Raw genomic sequence first — 19,431 nt, forward strand, 5'->3', positions numbered from 1 at the left:
TCTCCAAGCTGATTAGCATTTACAATGAGCTGCTGTTATTGATGCACAAGGCAGACCAGATCAGATACTGAAATCTAAGATTCACAAACTTTGGCCAACCTCAGTTATGTATTATTAAATATTTTTTCCATTTAATAGGCAACCAAGGATAATACTTTGTCCCATTCTTGTAGGACTTCTGATTATGTTTTAGAGCACATTAACATGGAAATACAGAAAATTCTAAATGATTCACAAACGTATAACCACCATTGTTCCTGCTTTAATGATGGAACCAAGTGGAAGATGAGGGTATTTGTTGTTGAGAACATAATGGTTTGATGGTTTGTACTATTAACTCAGTTGTAGTGGCATATGAGAAGTTAGTGTATCACTGGACTTTTTTTTTTTTTTTTGAGAAACATTAATCCCGGGTGAAACAGAGCAGATGCTCGTACCTGAGGACACCATCACCACTGCTTGTATCTACTGTACCGGTCTACCCAGACGTATATAATCAAATAGATCTGAGAAGGCAGGGAGCCAAGGCAATAACCGTCATCGCCTGTCAACCTGCAGCGCATTGAGGATGGAAATGAGTGTTGGGTTCACCTACCACAGAGACGTAATCTGACAAGCCCAATTTCACCTTGAACTCCATTTAGACTCCGCTCATGTATTCTTAACTAATTATATGCTGTCCCCCCCATCATTATACCCTGAGCATGCACTAATTTGATGAGATTGTGACAAGTGTTTAGGTTTGCACTGTTAGAAACTGAGCCCCTGCTGTGCTCAGCCTTTTTTTAAATTTTATTAATCCCGTTTGGAAAATTCTGCTCAGAATTTGACCCATCTCTTGATGTTCTAAAGAGCAGTAGGCTACCATGTTTTGGTGCTCGGGCAGCAGTTTGGAGGGGTTAAGTGCCTTGCTTAAGAGCCCACAGTGGTCCTTCTCCACTTTGTTCTCAGCAGTTCCCCACAGACATGAAGAAATTCTTCCTACAAACACACATTAACAGTCAAATAGGCCCAAATGCAAATTCATACAGCAAGATATTGCTCAACACAATCAAAATTCTTGGGACATTTTACTAATTTTATGACCCAAAGAGGGAGATGCTTGTGCTCTGCTTTTTTCTATTCTCATCAAATCTTATCTCTTTTATATTTTAATTTCTGCTCTTCCATCTCACCCGTTTTGCTTCACTTCTTCTTTTTCCTCCTTTTTCTTCAATCAGCAGTCTGTGTAAACAGCTTTATTGTTGCTTTCAAGGTTGCATATTTACAGTTAACTCTGTTTTTGTGTCCTTACTGGCCCATCTCTGTCCATTATGTGCTTATAGCATGCATAATTGAATGTATATGCCAAAATTGAATTTCCAGGCCTTTGTTGTAGCTGCAGCTCCCTTCATTTCCTTTCTCCGCGGAAAAATGCTTCTTTCCAGTATGTTATGCATGAACTTAAACTCCCTGGAGTGGTGGTAAAAGGACAGAGATTCATTGTTTGTTGGGATAGTCTGTGGCAGTTTAGTCTGTTATAATGTTGCCACAGTTTGTAATCGTTAACCAGCTATTACTTGATGGAATTTGCAGTGGAAACAACTTCTTTTAGATTCTGTGTATGTTATTCAAAGCTCTTCTTATTTACAAGATTTGTCCTTATTATGGCTGACATGACAGTTTTTGCTTGATGTTGTGACTGTTTTGATTTGCTCATTCATTTCACTTGTAGAGCATCAGCTGTGACAGTGGACTCAATTCAGTCCCATGAGGACCGCAGTCCTGCAGGTTTTCATTGTTTACCTGCTCAAACACACCCGACTCAGGACTGCTGCCCTCATGGGACTGAATAGCCCTGATCCAGGTATTCAATGTAGGTTCAGTAAAGTCAGCTGGACTGGGTTTAGTTTCTTGAAGACGTTTTGCTTATCTAAAATATCCTCTTCAGTTCTAATTGCGATAATTGGAGGCTTAAGTAGCCTGAGAAATCACTGATGTTTCAGTCTACAACCTTCACTGAGGGTTGTGACTCACTTGAATCATGCTAGGTACCACTGTCCGTAGTTTCACTTCAGGCTCAGTCTGAATACATGTTTTGTCAGTCTCCTTAGGATAGCTATTGTAGGTAGAGGAGAGATGATGTCTTGTTCCTCTGTTAAGCAAAGGTTTCTCTATTTATAGGCCATGTCCACACAGAAAGAGTTTAATTGCAGATACCAAGGTTTTCTATCATTTGGACATTTTTTCCACAAGGAATTGTCAAGGAATTTGGGAGCCCGGCAATGCTCATTTTTGTAACCAGGTCCCAAAGTTAATAAATAAAAAACTCCACAGTATCCAGGCTTTCTACTGTGGTTTTATGTGGATGCACACACTTCTTGAAACAATTCTGTCTTTACAGAAAACCTTTTGATAACAACAACAGTTCAGCCTCCATGTGGATGTAGCCATAAATCACCTCTTTCACTCCCAGCTCAAACCACTTCTCTTCTCTGTGCAAGGTTTTAGCATTGTCCTGGTCTGATGAGTTTGGTCTCTTGTGTAGAGCTATCATCTGTTAAGTGGTTGTTTGGTTTCTCCAATGCAGATCTCATTGCAGCCTTCAGTTCGTTGTGTAGGGTCAGCTCTGTAGGATGAACTAGTTTCTGTCTGATGGTGTGGTGAAACACAAGTATTTAGTGTTCCCACATTAAAAAGACTACAATTCCTCTTTTTCAAAATGTTCTTTATAGATTTAGAAATCCTTCACAGCCAGAGTAAAGCTGGGATTTGTTAGTCGATAGTGAATTTTAGGAAGAAAAAACAAAGACCATATCAGTGTACTGGCTTAAATTTTCCTCTCTGTACATGCACATGTATGTAGATACAATATGTTAGAATTTGAATTAATAGAAGAGAAATGATGTGGTTATTGTTTAATAGCAATATTGTGTCAATATGTTTCACAAGTTCGTTGACAACTTGCTGTAAAAATGCTACTTGACTTTGTACCACTATCTGCTCAGATGTGATGCATACTCTGCTACAAGTGCTGCTTACAGAGCTGAGGGTTGACAACAGTGGAGTAGGAGCCACTTTACAGGGAGATCTCTGTAATTACACCATTGCTAAAATCCACAGGCTTTCTGTCTATTTTATTCTATAAAAATACATGTATCAACATAGATCAGATAGATCTTTGATAGGTCGATATCAGCATCTTATATATAAAACTCTGATCTAAGAATTGTTGGTTAAAAATGCTCATAAAATGTGTTGATGTTTTTAACCACATTTTCTGAATATATGAACAACACATTTACACATTTGTTCCAGACACGGTGAAGTTGCACGAACGGGAATATGTATGCTAAAGTCGCACACTTTGAGAATATTCTTACTCTAAAGCATTTCTAATTTTAAAATTCTGCCTCTATGCTCTCAGATAACAAGCTTTGAGGGTTCACCTCATCTCTCTGCAAAAAGTGGCACAAGTAGTTTGTTCATCTGAAGATGAGGACAGGGACCTTTTGACTTGCCGTTGGAGTCCATCTTTGTTTCCCCTCCCACAAAAACATACATTGTTATTATGCTAAGAGTAAAGTGTTTAAACCTTTTTTTTTTTTTTATATATCCGCTAAAACAAGAAGACCAAAGCTGATAAAAACTTGTGGCTGTTGCAGAGTAATTTGATGCAGGAATGACTGTAGATGAAACCTTTTCTGAATCCACTCTAACGCTAGCTGTTAGCAGGAAAAGGGCTACAGACTAACACCTTAATATCAGGATATAAAACTGACAGTATCCTACTATCACTATGACGCTAGTGAAACATGACTAATTAAATTGCATATAGTGAGGTGATTAGTTGATAATGTGTATGTAAACATAAATCTATAACCTTATGATCCAAACTCAGTGGTTATTTATTTTATTTGAGGAAGATTTGTCTGCAAAATCAATTGACCAAAGAAAACATAGTCATTATGCAAATTTTGAGCTGTTATAAATTGCTATGTTTTGCTCTGTTGACCACAATTTCAGTTCTCAGAGTTTAACGATTCTCATATTTGTCATTTGCGACATGGCAGGAGTTCAATGATCCCAATCTAAAAGTTGGAGGCCTCAAGAAGAGACAGGAAAGATGTGGAACTGAGAGACAAACAAAGACTCTAAATACTAACTATTCTTTTATGTCCAGAGTAAATCATGCATGTTCCAATGTAAGAGCAGAAGGGTTGTGGAAGTGATCAGGAGTGTGGACGACAAATGGATATAGTTTCTCTTTGACCTTTGAACTCCATCAAAATTTGACGAGAACTTGACACAGGTAGGAGCACAGCTTTGTACTGTGTGCAGGGTACTTCACCTGTATTAGTCTATTGTATGATTCTTTCCATGGTTATCTTACTGCTTTTTCCACTCCTCTCGTTCTGAATGAAATGAGGCTCATGGCAGGAGTAGCTTTTCATTCATCATTCACTGCTCTCTCACATGCACGCTGGCTTCAGATATGTTGTTGTGTTTGCACAACGTATGCTGCCTGTTTATTTTTAGTGTCCACTGGCAAGGTGTAAAGCAGAGTGGAGGAAATGTCTTTCCTCACTTCTCCACCATGGTGCAGTTCAGAACACTCTGTTCCATCCCTGGCCAGAATTGAGCCTAAAAATAACCAAGACAGGACAAAGCACCTCTCTTACTGTTCCTCTTCCCTCATCTCCCCTGTTTTACTCTGCCATTTTTCTAGATAAGGTAGCTGCAGCAAAAGGAACACAGGCAGTGGAAACTGAGCATTTTATGAAGTCACCTACCTACTGTGCTCTATGAAGAGTGCACAGACCCTGAGTCCCCAAATTCACCCAGTAAAATGCTATAAACATGGAAGAGTAGAAGTTGTTTAAGGGTATTTTTGACAGTTTCATATGTCCATCCCCAAAGCTCTGTGAAGTGTTAACCATCTCTCTTCCTGCCTGTTCATCCAAACCCTCACACACTTGCCTCCATTCCTTCTAAGGATGTCAGATTAAAGCATCTTGTCTGTTCGTGTTCAGCTGCACCCAAGGGGTCTGGATCGATTGAATGCCTCTACAGAGCATTGAGTTGATTTGGTGTTTCTCCACTGCAAGCTCGTCTTCAGGGCACCAACACGGCATAATTCTATTAATAGTGACTCTGTTGATGATCAATTTTCACAGATTAACCAGGGCTAGATACACACTAAAAAAGTACTGGTCAGATGCAGACAGGAATATGGATGTGATGGCATGTGGGGAAACTACTTTTACGTTCAGCCTCTCCTGGTAAATATTCAGATTTAGGTTATAATAAGCTTTCCACGGTCTGCACACTCACATACAAGAATGTATTTATGTGGTATAAGCTGCTTTGTAATTCCAAAGCTCCTTATCTCTGTGCTTATGCAATTAGGCTGGTGAAACAAAGCACAGAGTAATTTATCATAATATCCCTGACGATACAGTATGTCACTTTGTCACCTCTATTCCTCTGCAAGGAATAAAGCATCTTACGACATTATCTTACCACTGACTTACTCAAACTGATTTTTAAAAGAGAAACTTTAACCAAAGTTCTAATCCAGGTTAGTCACTTTTTCCCCCTCCCCATTTTACACGGTCATGCCCTGACAGATCTCAGTTTGGTCAGATTTCTATTACTGTGAATAATTAAGTGAGAAACAGTCCATCTTGTCTCCATACCTAAAGTCCAAGGCATTACTTTCTTTAATGTTTTGAGCTTTTGGCTCTGTAACTCCTCCTTTTGCAAGTACCTCAACATGTGCAGAAAAAAAATTCTGCATTTCATTAATAGTCATGTTGGAAAAACCTGCGCCTCCATTCTCAATTTTAAAGTGTGTTTTAAGAGTTGTTGAAGCTTTCCTCTTTTCATCTTAAGCTTGTTTTATAGACTAAGCGATGTTTGCTTCCAGGGTTTGTAATTATTGAAATGTGAAATGTTCACCATGCCACCGACTGATCCAGACTCATGTCTAACAGTTTTTTCTCATTGAACATTGGAGACTTTCTGTCCTAATTTAAATTTGCTCATTGCAGAAATTATTTCCTCTCCTTAGTTAGATGCTTATTTGCAATCATTTTACATGATTTTTTTTTAGGAAACGTTTTTGTGCAGGCTGTGCCGTGGTATTCAGTATATTTCTTATTTACAAACACTCTCCTAAAGCTCTTCTTACTACCCATATTTATTCCACATATGCAGTGCTAGTGTTTATTTACAGACCAATTAGCATATTGGGAGAATGTGGGGGCTTCAATATGTGTTTCTCATGAACAGTTTACCTGTACTGGCACTTGGGTTCGAACAGTCAACCACTCGATCCACAGAGTGCATAAACCACCACTACAGGTACCACATAAACCTAATAAAGGTCCTCTGTCATCAGTCAGTATATATATTTTTTTTTATCTTCTTCAATTTTGTCTTGACAATTTCTATTAACTGTCATTTATTTATTTTGTATTAAATATTTTTTTGTTCTAGTTGCCATTATTAGATAACAGCTTGACAGGAAGGTTGGCAGAGAGAGGGGGGATGACATACAGAAAAAACTCAAACCATCAGCAATGGCCAAGGTTCTTGATTTATGGAATGTATGTAACCTCCCATAAGCTTTTAGAAAGCCTCTTGTGTTTCAGCCATTACAGTGGCTTTTACTTTCGTTAGGCAGCTATTAAATTAATGTGCATTTCATTGCTCGTGCATGTGCCTGAAAGCTGATGCCAGGGATTATAGTCACGAAAAAAGACTGCCTCTGCCTGGGGTAAGCTTTCCTAACATGTACATAGACTTGCATGCAGACATACACATACAGTCCAAAGCTAGATTTATTCCATACACTATAATTGGCTTAATGGTCCTTCTTCACCTCTGAATTTGGATCAGTGTCTAGTTATTCCACTTTGTTCATCTACAGACACTCAAACTAAGATTAACACAAAACGCAAAAACAGTGGCAGGGATGGGCGAGCGGGTTGTAAGGCTGAAGGTGTGAGCAGCACTGATGGATGGAGGGAGAGAAAGAACCACAGACGCCATTACAACCATGATCCACATGTTGTAAGTAGGCTGGATATAAGAACAGAAAAACCTGATGACAGCGCTTCAAATTAATCCTAATGAGTAAAATCATGTGTTAAAGAGAATAAAACTACTCACAGCAGATTTAATGTGTTTTGTACTATTCCTAATGTAAGCAAAGGTTTTTGTAATTTCATTGACGGATAAGTGGGCAGTACGTGGGATGGAAGTAGTGAAAGTCTGAGCTGGTGGTAGATATGAGGTGGGAATAAATATTTTAAGGTCAGCGCCAAAGCACTTTCTAATAAGATCAGCAGTCACATAAAAACATCTGATTTTAAAGCATGCTTTCAGGAAGGAAAACACCATTTAAACACTTATTTCAATTCCTCATGCAAAATCAGTGTTCATCCCAAATGTTGAGTGTTTTAATTGACTTGCTAAAACCAAAGGTACCTGGTACTTTTCATCAAAATAATAACAAGGCTCTCAAATAGTTTGTCAGACTGTGGTTGTCTGCATTTCCACATTAGCGAATTCATCTGATAATGCATGAAAAAACATAGTCTCTTCAACAGAGCCACAGATCCATTTGATGGGCCAAAGCCACACTAAAAAGATGTAATATGGCAGTAAGCCACAGCAGAAATGGAGAAGTATGCTTTACCTGCATTCACAGAAATTATGGCAATGGCAATGTGGTGCTTTTCTACAGGGTTCTATCAATTTGCTGTTGTTTTTATCTGTGCTTTGGAGCTCAACTGCTGTGACAAAAAAAATGATGATTTTAAGGATTTATCATCTGAGAATGTAATAGTAACAAATAGATATTGAGAGTTAACCACAGACATCCAGGTGTGGGAGAACTTGCTCCATGGGCTGGTTGCTGAAATTCTCACCATCTGCTGCTCAAATGGTGCAAAGACCCCCCCTGACCCTGCTGTACTGTGTACATACTGAAAATGACAAATGGCACAGATAAAGAATTCAGAGCAGGAATAAATCTCTGTGGGCTACTATTGTGCTGAGCTTTTCCTATTGCCCCCTATGTTTCTGCTCTCTTTCATGTTTTTTTACATTTAGAGATAGATACTGTACACAGCAATCTATCTATCTATCTATCTATCTATCTATCTATCTATCTATCTATCTATCTATCTATCTATCTATCTATCTATCTATCTATCTATCTATCTATCTATCTATCTATCTATCTATCTGTCTGTCTGTCTGTCTGTCTGTCTGTCTGTCTGTCTGTCTATATATATATCTGTCTATCTATCTAGCTACTTACCTCTCTGTAGCTGTGTCTCAATGCAGGGTCTGCACACGTCAAAGTGCAGATTCGTTGGCTACACATGTCATCGCGCCACACACTGTCCGATTCGAAGGAGACTTCGACTGTGTCTGAATGTCCACCCAACTCCCTAATCCCTCGTTCACTACATAGGGCTGCACTATAGCACACAACAGAGTGCATTCATTCTCTTGGCAATTCAGGCATGAAGCCAAAGATGGAAGAAGTCTCCATGACGTCACACGTAGGTTTCTGAAGAGCAAAAGTGAAGCTCATTGGGCGGTTCTTACCGTCGCCATCTTGGCAGCGTCACGTGTGTCGTTAGTCCCGGAAAATCCAAAAGTGGGCAAAGAGGTCGAACTGAGAGGGGTACTGTGAAGGTGGCGGTGGATGATTGACAACCATCAAACTCCGAGCTGCCTGTAGCTAAGAGCTAACACCGAGCTAACTGTAGCTAACCAGCTAATGGAGGTAGGCGGGCTAAAGCTAAGGGGCGCTATTAGCCGGCTAAAAACTGCGTTTGTGCTGCCCTCTCCCTTCTTTCCACGGATACTGGATACCTGTCAATCAATAGGACTTGCCCCTAATTATGCCGAATTTCAAGATTAAATAATATCCAAACTTATGCGTTAGGAAAAAATTCACCCCCCCTCACAGTTGTCATGAAGGTAAACTTGACCTATTAATCCTAAAATGGATTTTTGTACCAGGCTTTAAACATGTTTATCTTTGCTGTGAAGTTGGTCTTTTTAACATGGGAGTCTATGGGGATTTGCTCTGTTTTGGAGCCAGCCCCTAGTGGATGAGGGATGAACTGCAATTTTTTGCACTTCCGCATAGGCTTCACTTTTCACCGCCGGAGGTTGCTGCTTGCATGAAGCTACCTCGCCGCAAACCACGTGACTACCAGCCACCACCATGGCAACCACAACACTCAGTCAGATACGTGGTCACAATGACTGAAAATCTTCACATCACAAATTTTTTTCTATTTCAATACATTAACACCACCCAAATACTCAATATGATTAATAAAATACTTACATTATAGGTAATTTTGCGCAATGCATTGTGGTCTATATTGACCCGTCTAGTGACCATCAATGCTCGCTACTTTTCAAGATGCCTTGTGGGTAATTTTGAGTACGCTGCTTTTTTCTTTCTGGACATTTGGACACCCCTACAAAATGGCGTGACCCCTATATAGGGCACTATGTAGGGAGAATGGTGCACATTCGGACACAGCCTCCGAATCCACCCTACAAATCTGCGCCTCAAACAAAGGCTGCTGGTGATGCATTCTTCACGGCCTCTTTTCTCCCAGAATTCATTGCAATATTTGAAATTCATGGATTTTTAAGGGTGTATGAGGTGTCTACCGGCTGAAAAACAACAAAGCCTCAGGCAGTTTCTTTTTCATTTATTTATTTATTTTTTACATTATTACTCGGTTGGAGTTAACGTTTTCTAAAGTGTCCTCTCTGAAGTCTGCAGACCCTGAATTGGGACACAGCTTATCTGTATAGCTAGCTAGTTAACTAGCTAGCTATCTGGGCAGTATAATCTGAACAGCCTTATCCATGTAGACAGTTGAAACCCCTGCTGTTTCTTGGAACTTTGTGAAATGCTTTCTGTTGTTTCAACTATTCTCTTCACATTATCTGGCAACTGTGAGTTAGCTGGCAATGTCAAACACAAAAAACACACGTATATGTTGGTGGGAGAGCACAAAAGTGCACATGAACAAGCCGGCAGCCTGACAATGAGTGAGACCGACAGATCTGTGAGGATGAGAAAGAAGAAAAGAATGGCATATTTTCAATAATGGCAGAGGAAAAATACAGTCAGCTTGTGCACAAGCTGTCACAGATGTCCTAGTCGTTTTTTGCTCTTCCCTCTGGATCTGTGGTGGTGTCCAAATATGAATGCCACTGTTGCTGACATGAGAGCAGAGTCAGGTGTCATGACACACTGAATGACACTCTGGCACAGACAGATCCCTGTTCAGTAGGAGACAATAACACAATCATCAACCCCAACAGATTGGAAAGAAATAAGTGCTGAAGAACACAGCAGATGAAATTCTGCCGTTTTTCTGTGGGTGTGAATGTGGGTGCACACATGCATTTGTGTGTCTGTATGCATTTGTTTTATCTTCATATAAGGGCGGCTTGCCAGGCTTACTTTGAGGTTGATTGATGATAATCTACATGCACACTCTCTGGCTTTCTGCCTCTCTTTAACTGTTTCTCCCTCTGAGCCTGCAGTTTGTCTGACAGCTTGCATAAACCAGTAAAAGGTTCTCATACTTTGTGTTCGTGTCCGTTTGTGTTTTTCTTCTAAGAAGCTTAAGATTAGTGGTTGAATGCGCATGTCAGAACAAAATGAAATAAACTCACATACAGCTGTTGTATCACAAATTATTGTTAAAGTCTTCTTTTTCTCTTTCTCTCAATTCTCTCTCAGTGTGCTGTTTTGTGGTCCACAAGCGGTGCCATGAGTTTGTCAGCTTCTCCTGTCCTGGAGCAGACAAGGGTCCTGACACAGATGTAAGTTGATCATTTTTGTGTTTGGATACCTGACACAAAAAAAGCTTGAAGAAAAAAAAATCCTGTTGAAATTTACCACATTGATCCACTATTTTTCCCACTCACATTTGACAACAAAGTTTGTTTCATCTGCGGGAATCTCGGAGGAACAGAGAGGAGCTTTGTGAGTGATGGTCTTAGTGATACGAAGATAGGAACATATATCTAAAGATCACAATCAAAAGAGACAACAGTACAAACTTTTTTTTTTTATAAATTTTCAACCATAGAGGTTGGATATCTTTAAACTCTGCCAAGAAGATTACAAAGTGGGTTTTTATTTCTTGACATCAGTATGTAAATTATTTGAGCTGGGCTTGAAACAAAACAGAGAAATAAAAGACTGAAGCAAACCCTAGTAGCTAGCAACTGAAATGTATATTTAGATTACCTAATCCCCTACAGCTTCCTTGTTCATGTCAGTGAACAGTTGAAAGTTATTGGTACCTTTCGCCTGTCTGTTAGCAATATTAGGCAAAACTAATGCTATGAGACTGGGTGGATTTGGAGCATGGCAAAGGAAGAAAGCATTAAATGTCCTTAAACTTGGCAAAATGCTGTGCTGAAGATGTTCTTTGAACATGCTTATCTTGTCCGTGCTCACAATTCTCAACATCATGAAGGTTTTGCTTTCTTATGGTGCAGTGAATGGTGATTAGACTTAGAAAGTGGAATACAGATGGAAAGGTAGTGAGATTGTGTGTAAATGATCATGTATAGAAATTTCATTAATTTTAATTCAGCCTTTAAAAAAAAAAAAAAAAAAAGTCTGCCGAGGTGAAATTGGCAGAGATTAATGCAGCATGATGGTAGCGATGCTTTTTTTTCCTCTGCACTACCTACTGAATAGAGCTGGTATTACCTCGTTGTTGGCAATAATTGCGGTTAATGATTTGTCTCTTTCTTTTGTTATGAAACCAAAGCAGGAGAATGGAATGCAAACCATTGAAAACAACATGAAATTAGTGATGGAAATATTGTGGAGGTGAATGCAGACTATCAAAATGATAATACTGACTGATTGCAGTTAGCTCAGATAGTTGCAATGAAGCAATTATGTCATAACTGTGACAGGGATAGTGTTTCTCCCTCAACATTAGCGCATTTTTAGTAATAATGATTAAAAAAAGCAATGCGCTTTCAGTTGTCATAGTAATCACAAAGGAAGCTTTTACCACTTCTACTTTGTTTAGAACTGCATAGGCCTGCAAATATCTCATTCAGTGAGCCATTAAGACTTACAGCCTGATGTTACATCATAGCATAAGCTCAGCGCATAATAATTTAGCCTGTTTTTCTCTCCATCCTCAAGTCCATGTCATGATGCTTTTACTGTACCTCCAAAGTAGAAAGAGGGAGCTATTTTGCTTCTTTGCTTTGCCACACCGATGAAAATTATCACTACTTAAAACTGTTTTTGCAACGTTTTGCATCATTCCATTATGTAGTTTGAGCAAGAATAGTTTTTGTATAAACTCCTATATCGCTTGAGCATAAGAAATAAAATTTCTGAGTAAAGTCTATTTTATTTTAGCATTCCTCTAGTGATGTCTTTGTGTGCTCTACCAAATCTTAGGAGTTTCAAACATCTATTTTTAAGTTAAACAAACTATAGTTTTTCAATTCCCCCCCTACTTATTTGAAGGACAACCTAATTAAAATCTTCAATTTCCACATTACTCAATTAAAGTGGGATCTGCTCAAGTTTTTTAATCGTTCTAAAGGCGGATTTGTGGTTGCGCAGCGTTTGCATTTGCGTAACCGCCGTAAGCTCAGCGTAGCTCCACAGAGGCTCAATGTGCACCTCTTCCAGACCTGACGTGCACCCCTGCTTCGGTTACGTGGAGGTACTCCCTTGTGATTGGTCAGTTTTGGATCACATGTTGTCGGATATCTGGATCTTCTTGCTGAATTTGTGTGGTAACCCCTTTTAAAAACAATAACCAGTAGATCAAGTTGATGAGAGGCGGATAAATTTATTTCTTTGTTATCTTCGACAAGCTAATAAAGACACTGAACCATACTGGACGCCATTGTTGTTTTAAAACAAAAAATACCTACCGAACTCAAGTGAACCATCAAAAAAACTCCAACCTGGTGAGTTTACCGGCCGATACCACCCCTGCTGCCACCTTCAGATAAGGAGGAGAAACTACAACACGACACCAAAACTACGTGTACCCCCTACGCACGAGTGCAAAAGCAAACTCACCAGCGTCAGCTTCGCCGTAAACGACCGCATTCAGACGTCATTCGTGCATAAATCTGGCTTTACACTTCATTTAAGTTGAATTTACTTTCTTTGTCCATTTTCCTTAAACTGAACATATCTAATACAGGTAGAGGGGAAACGGAAATCTTTTATAAGATCTCAGCGTCATGTTTTTTCACATGCATTTGGCCCTAAAGCAAAATGTCTTATACAGAACTATGTGTAACAATAGATAGAGCATCATGAAATCTTCTTTAATTTTTGTAATTGTTTAATTCTTAAAGGTATTGTATATGTAGACATGAGATCACATCTAATATACTGTATATCTAAATTTTATATAAGTTTACCTTTCAAAATTAAATTATGACAATTATTTTTTTCACCATGTTGTAATTGAATGAAATAAAATATCTACAATTTAGGTGAAGAATACACACAATTTATTAAACAACTTAAAAAAGTACATCATACTATCACATATCAGGTAGGGAACAAACAGAATATAATTTATTTTGTTGTCTAGGCAATAGGAAATTCAGTAAATCAAGGTCAGACAGGCAGAGGAAAAGGGCCAGGTAATCCAGGTGCTTTTCAAGAACAAAGGGAAGATTCGTGACTATGGGAGAGAGGACAGACTGGTTACAAGGCTTGGTCAAACTGACATGGAAATAAACAAAAGTGGTCTTAGTGCATTACGACAGTTGGCTATACAACAATTTGGCGCTGTGTAGGAGGAAGCCCCGTCCTTAAGTAGCAGCTGCTGGGGATCAAGGTGATGAGTGCAGGTGGTCACGTATCCTCAAAATGTGTAACATATACCTTATAAAGTGTACTGGGAGGACCTGAGAAACTGTTTGTCATGGTTTTTAAACTTGCAATGTAACCATGAGTTTGTGGATGTTGGAGGACATTTTTGTTCACATTAACAACAACACACCATTATGCATAATGAAATAGATAAACCAAAGTAATTTGACATGAAAACTAAAAAAAAAGAAGATCAAAACACTCAACCAAATAATCAAATCAAATTAATGTTTCTAAAAAAAGGAATCATCAAAAACAATCCACACAAAAACCCAAGTCGTGTCAATACAAAATCTTTTATAAGTGATGGTGTTGTGATCAAGTGACATTAGGCTGAAATATATAATTCTTCATTATATGTTCATATCATACTTTATTTTGCTTTGTGTCCTTCTCTATTCCTCATTCTCTTTGGTAGAACTCCATTCTTACCTTCAAGTTGATCTTTTCAGGAAATGGTAGTCCTCTTCTCACAAGTTAAGTGAATTCAAGTTGTGGCTCTTGCCACAGTGCAAAATCAGAACAGAGTAAATGAAAGAAGTGTGTTGTTTGTGCTTGTTGTTGCACATCGGTTGGTTAGCTGGGATTACTTGAATGTATTCTCTTAGGAAAATTAAGTAGAATACCTTATGATTTGAACAAAGCATACTGACTTAAAACTAGATAAACTCTTGTATAGACACAAACATATGTTTCAATAATTAATAGTTATTTATTATTTAATAATATTATAGATTTTATGTTGCTACATTTACAACTTGTCAGATTTATTTTTTTCAGTGTATTTATGGCCGATTCTCAACATCAGACTTAAAAAACACAGAGGTGCAGATCAACCGTGAAGCCCACAGTTTATGGAGCCCATATTTGATGGAGGATTTACAGCATGATTTGTCTACCACTCATCAGCAGCCATTATGTTACTGCTGCTCTCTTATCTGCTGCAGGGTATATTAAAACATGGATCAGTTCAATGCATGGTGTAATGAGAGTGTGCCTAAAAAGAGATCAGTACCAACTGTGTTTGGTATCAGTTTGATATGTGCTACTGTGAGGTCTTAGATTAGCCTGCTTCATGCTTCCTCATCCGGTATATTACACATCAAGGGTTACCGAGGATAATTTTTGTCCACATTTGCATTTGTTTGGTTAAGCAAAGCTATGCTACCGAACTCAAAAGAGGCACACTCTGCAGAGAAGATGTGGGAAGTGTCGGGGTTCACCCATTACAGGGCCGGAAATCCACTGCTGGTTAGATGATCCCTTCACGGACGGCTGGTTTAAAAGCAAATCTAACCTCACATCGTCTGAAGGGAAAAACATCAGAAGATCAGTGGTATTAGCGGTGCTGGTAGTAGCACTGGTGCCAGTAACGTTACAAAGCAGCACAAATAAACGTTTCAGGCTGTCTCAGAATATATCGGTGGCTTGAACATAGAGGTGGTGACATAAACCATAAAGCACACATTTACGTGCAATTACCATTTAATTTGGTTGTATTTTAATGTTGAGTAATTATGAAATAGTAACTGAGCTTACTGGGTTGTTGATTCATTATAATTGTGCCCACGATTTAAGAATACTTGGTCTCGAGTTTTTTTTTGTTGCTGTTTTTTTTGCTTTTGTTTGTTTTTTTCAATCAGTGTAACCAAACGGATTCAGTACTAAATTAAATGGCTAATGCAAGCTTTTCTCATCTGGTTAGGTTTCTGAAAGAGATGGAATATCCTTCTAGAAACACCCATGAAATGAATGTAAAAGGTCTGCCAGAAATGCACCTAGAATTTACAGGTAGCTACACAGCTGTGCTAATTTTACTGCTGTTCTTATCAAATCAAAAGAGAATGGAAGTAGAGGAGACAGGATACAATAAAGCATAGAGGGAAATTACTTATTACACTGATTCTACAAATTGCAGCAATTAATATAGTTTTTTCTTTATTTTTATGTAAAGACTGATATGTGAGCAGGTTAAGAGCATGAAGATTAGAGGAGAGAGTCATCTGAGATTGCGACTAAGAAAGGAGAAAGATGACAAATGGAAGCTGCATATTAGTCTGAGGTACAAGCAGGACACCACAAGACCCATAGTTAATATACTAATAATAACCAAAGTGTATAATTCACCCCTATGTGAAGCATGAAAGGGGGAATTTCCCCTTCATTTTGAAAGATGAATTTCCGGCCCTGCATTAGCTGCTAATAATAGAGCTGTAAAAATGAAGCAAGGAAGAAAGAAGTTGTTCTGTAAGATTAAAACGTTTTAAGTGTGTCATTTGCTTCTACATTAGTTCCTACGCAAATTAGTTTTAGATTAGTTGAATTATGAGGAGGGCGCATCTGAAGATGATTCAAGGATTTTACATAATTTACACACAGAAATCAATGCTGTCTGATCATTTAAGCACACCAATATGAGAATGAGCATTCCAAACATAACCATATAGATTGTGTTGGCCTATGAAAGTAAATCACCCCTTTTTAGGTTATATCGTCTAAAGTATTTTTATTGTTGCGTTGGTGACTGTTTGCATCCCAACAGCAAGTGTAGGTGCAAACAATCTGTTCAGGGTGATGTTTGAGTTTGGGCACTGTGGTTCTTCAAGATTTAATGTCTCTGTTTGGGGTGTATGTGTGGCTATGCTCTAACAGATGAAAGCATGCCCTGTGTGCAAACACATTGTCACATTAGAAGGATTTTTCTTATCTCTGTTCAGACACAAAAAGCCAATTACTCTCTTGTGTTCTTGATCTTCAGCTTCCCCAGACTGAAAGTACAGCTAATGAATTTCCCCTTTACCAAGCCAATTAAGTGGCACATACCCACAGTAATGTTATCTCACAAGCAGGAATAAAAGACTATATTTTTATTACATTGTCATACTATCGCCATTAACTGAAGCAGCAGTCCACTCTTAGTACAACACATCCTCACAATGATTTTTTTTTTTTTGTTTTCTTAGTTAAATAACAAGCAAGGCCATTAGTGTTTCAAAGATGGAAAGTCAGGGAATCTTTATTTATTAGCTTTTATAAACTTTTGAAGCAGATTTTCATCCTGGTTTCTTCCTCAGTCTTTAGTCTTTCCTCTCCCCCACAATTGTTCATTTTCTGCAACACTCCTGGGCTTGCTCCTGTCATTCATCCGCGTATCTCCTCAGTCTCTTACCATCCTCCTAACTATTTTTCTCCGTTTCTCTTTTATCTTTCTTTCACTGACATTCAAACACCTACATCACTGACTTTAAGTGCCCATTGTGAATTTTGCTATGCCTGTTTTTGTGCCCATTATTTGCCAAATGGCTTTTGCTCAGAGAGAATAGGGAGCTCTTTGGGGGATGAACCTCTTTGAATTCCAAATGAGGATATGGGATTCTCCGGCAGCTTTTTTAAAAATACAAAGCACTTGATTTCATTTTTTTTTTCTTTTTTTTGTCAGTATATGACAATTTATGCACCAAGCTTAAAAATAGAAAGGGATTTTTTACTTTGGTTCCATCACACTCAACACAAACTTCTTTTCCTTTCTGGAGCCAGACAGATAATTATATCCATTATGACTCACAACATACAATGTAGATAACAAATACAAATGCCCATCTACTAAAAATAATTATAATAAAACTATAAAAAGCAGCCAGAATCGGACCACATGCTGTACTTAAATAAATGAATGAATACGGTCCATTTGGACCTGTGAGTGGTGTCTGTGGGGATTGACCTTCCTCCCTACAGATGTCATCAGGCCCCATAAGATTGGTGTCTGGGGAGTTTGGAGGCTGGGAGAACAGCTCTATGTTGTGTTTTCTGACTCGCTCTTCAGGTTTTGCAGGCCCAGCTTCTATGATGTTGAGGGAAGCTCCTACTGTAGTGAACTGCTGTTGCTATATGTGGACATATGATTGGCCTACAAAAAAGTTTAAGTAGATAAGTGACAAGGTAACATCCAATTTTCTCAGCAGGATATTGTAGTGTAACAAGATGAGTAGTGTAACTCACGATATATTTTACTGGTTTAAACTTTATTAGTCTATATAAACAGTGGCATTCAAAGGACACATATTCAATTTTCTAGATGCTTGCAATGACTCGCATGCATCCACCTCAGTAATGTTTAAGTTTGTTGTAAAACCTGCAGGAGTAAATTATGTCTTGCAGGATAATGTTTTGTAGAAGCCATTTTTGTTTAGCCCTCAACCTTTTTTACATACTGTGTGATGGTTGCATCTAGCGTTTTTTGTCATTTATCCATTAAATTGATCCCCACGTGTGCAGAATCTTCCTAATAATCATTTGTAGTCAAATAAAGGTTTTGATTTGACTTTCTGGCCTCTCCATGCTTCAGAGCGCAGTCTGGCATGTGTTGTTCATGTCAATTCCTATTTCGTAATTCCTTTAGAAACTAAAGAATAAGTTACATGAAAACACTTCAGATTTCTTTTCCTAAGTTTTATATTCTCGAATTTTATGGCTAGATGTCGGGACAATGTTTGAGGAGTATTTTTTAAACTTAAATATTTGCTTTGCTTTGCCGCTCTGAAAAGGGAAAACGATGAGAAACGATTGCCCTTAAAAGCTGTTTAACTTTTGCATGGTGCTTTTTATTTATTTATTTTTCAGTTCCTCTTCTTCTCACTTTTTACATTGACAGAAATTTTGACCAAAACGTCTGCCTGCCAGTGTACAGTCTATATCTCTGCTGAGGATTGAGACTTCTCTCGGTTAGCTGTCCTCAAAGTGAGTGATGATGATTCACTAAAACCTACCAATCCCTCCTTCTCACCACCGCTCCATCTACACTCCTCCGCTGCTGCCCCTCAGCTTCTGATTCAATGTGTGTGGTGTCTTGACTCTGAATATGGCTTCGAGCATGGAAACACACACACACTGTCACTTTATCTCTTTTATTTACGCACACACACTGGCCCTCTGCACTGTGGGCTGAGAGTGACCTCTGCACCAGCCTCAGTGCGTGAATAACGTCATCTGTCCCACAGATGCTTTGATCCACTCACAGAAACATGGACACGGAAAAGACGAAGAGACGTTCACATTAGCATCTGAGTAAGAAGTGCTTTTTCTCGCTTGCTGTTTTTCATTCAGCATGTTGAGGCGTTGGTGGTTAATAGTGCTGTATTATCAGTCAAGGATCACTCAGGAACCTGTGAATGAAGATGACTCATCCACAGAGAAACAATATGGGTTTTACAACCAGATTACGCATCCATAAAAAGATTAGCAAGTACAACACTGTATTTGAAATGTTATTTTTTGTTTTGTTTTTTGCTTGTTTGTTTGTTTTCTTTTCTTTTCTTTTTCTGCTCTGTATGTTGGAGTTATCTTATAACTTCCACACCGGGCATTTTTTTACAAACTGTAAAGATCACAAGCGTTCAGTGACGGCTTTCAGCTCCTGTCCCTTGCACTCATATTTCTTTGACATTTTAATAATGCTATTTATCATAAATGATGAAAACCCCTCATTTTTTTGCAATTGTAAAATTAAT

The 19,431-nt window shown here is 38.5% G+C and overlaps 1 protein-coding gene across 2 annotated transcripts in view; it reads left to right on the forward strand.

Annotated features, from left to right (window-relative positions):
• prkcab (protein kinase C, alpha, b) overlaps positions 1 to 19,431 on the forward strand; it is a 110,045-nt gene that overhangs the window by 22,453 nt on the left and 68,161 nt on the right. For both annotated transcript variants that reach the window (XM_041995896.1, XM_041995906.1), the window contains exon 3: positions 10,781 to 10,863. In XM_041995896.1, coding sequence (XP_041851830.1) covers positions 10,781 to 10,863 — 83 coding nt within the window. The remainder of the gene's footprint in view (positions 1 to 10,780; positions 10,864 to 19,431) is intronic.

Source organism: Melanotaenia boesemani, chromosome 2, assembly GCF_017639745.1.
Source record: "Melanotaenia boesemani isolate fMelBoe1 chromosome 2, fMelBoe1.pri, whole genome shotgun sequence".
NCBI lineage: Eukaryota > Metazoa > Chordata > Actinopteri > Atheriniformes > Melanotaeniidae > Melanotaenia > Melanotaenia boesemani.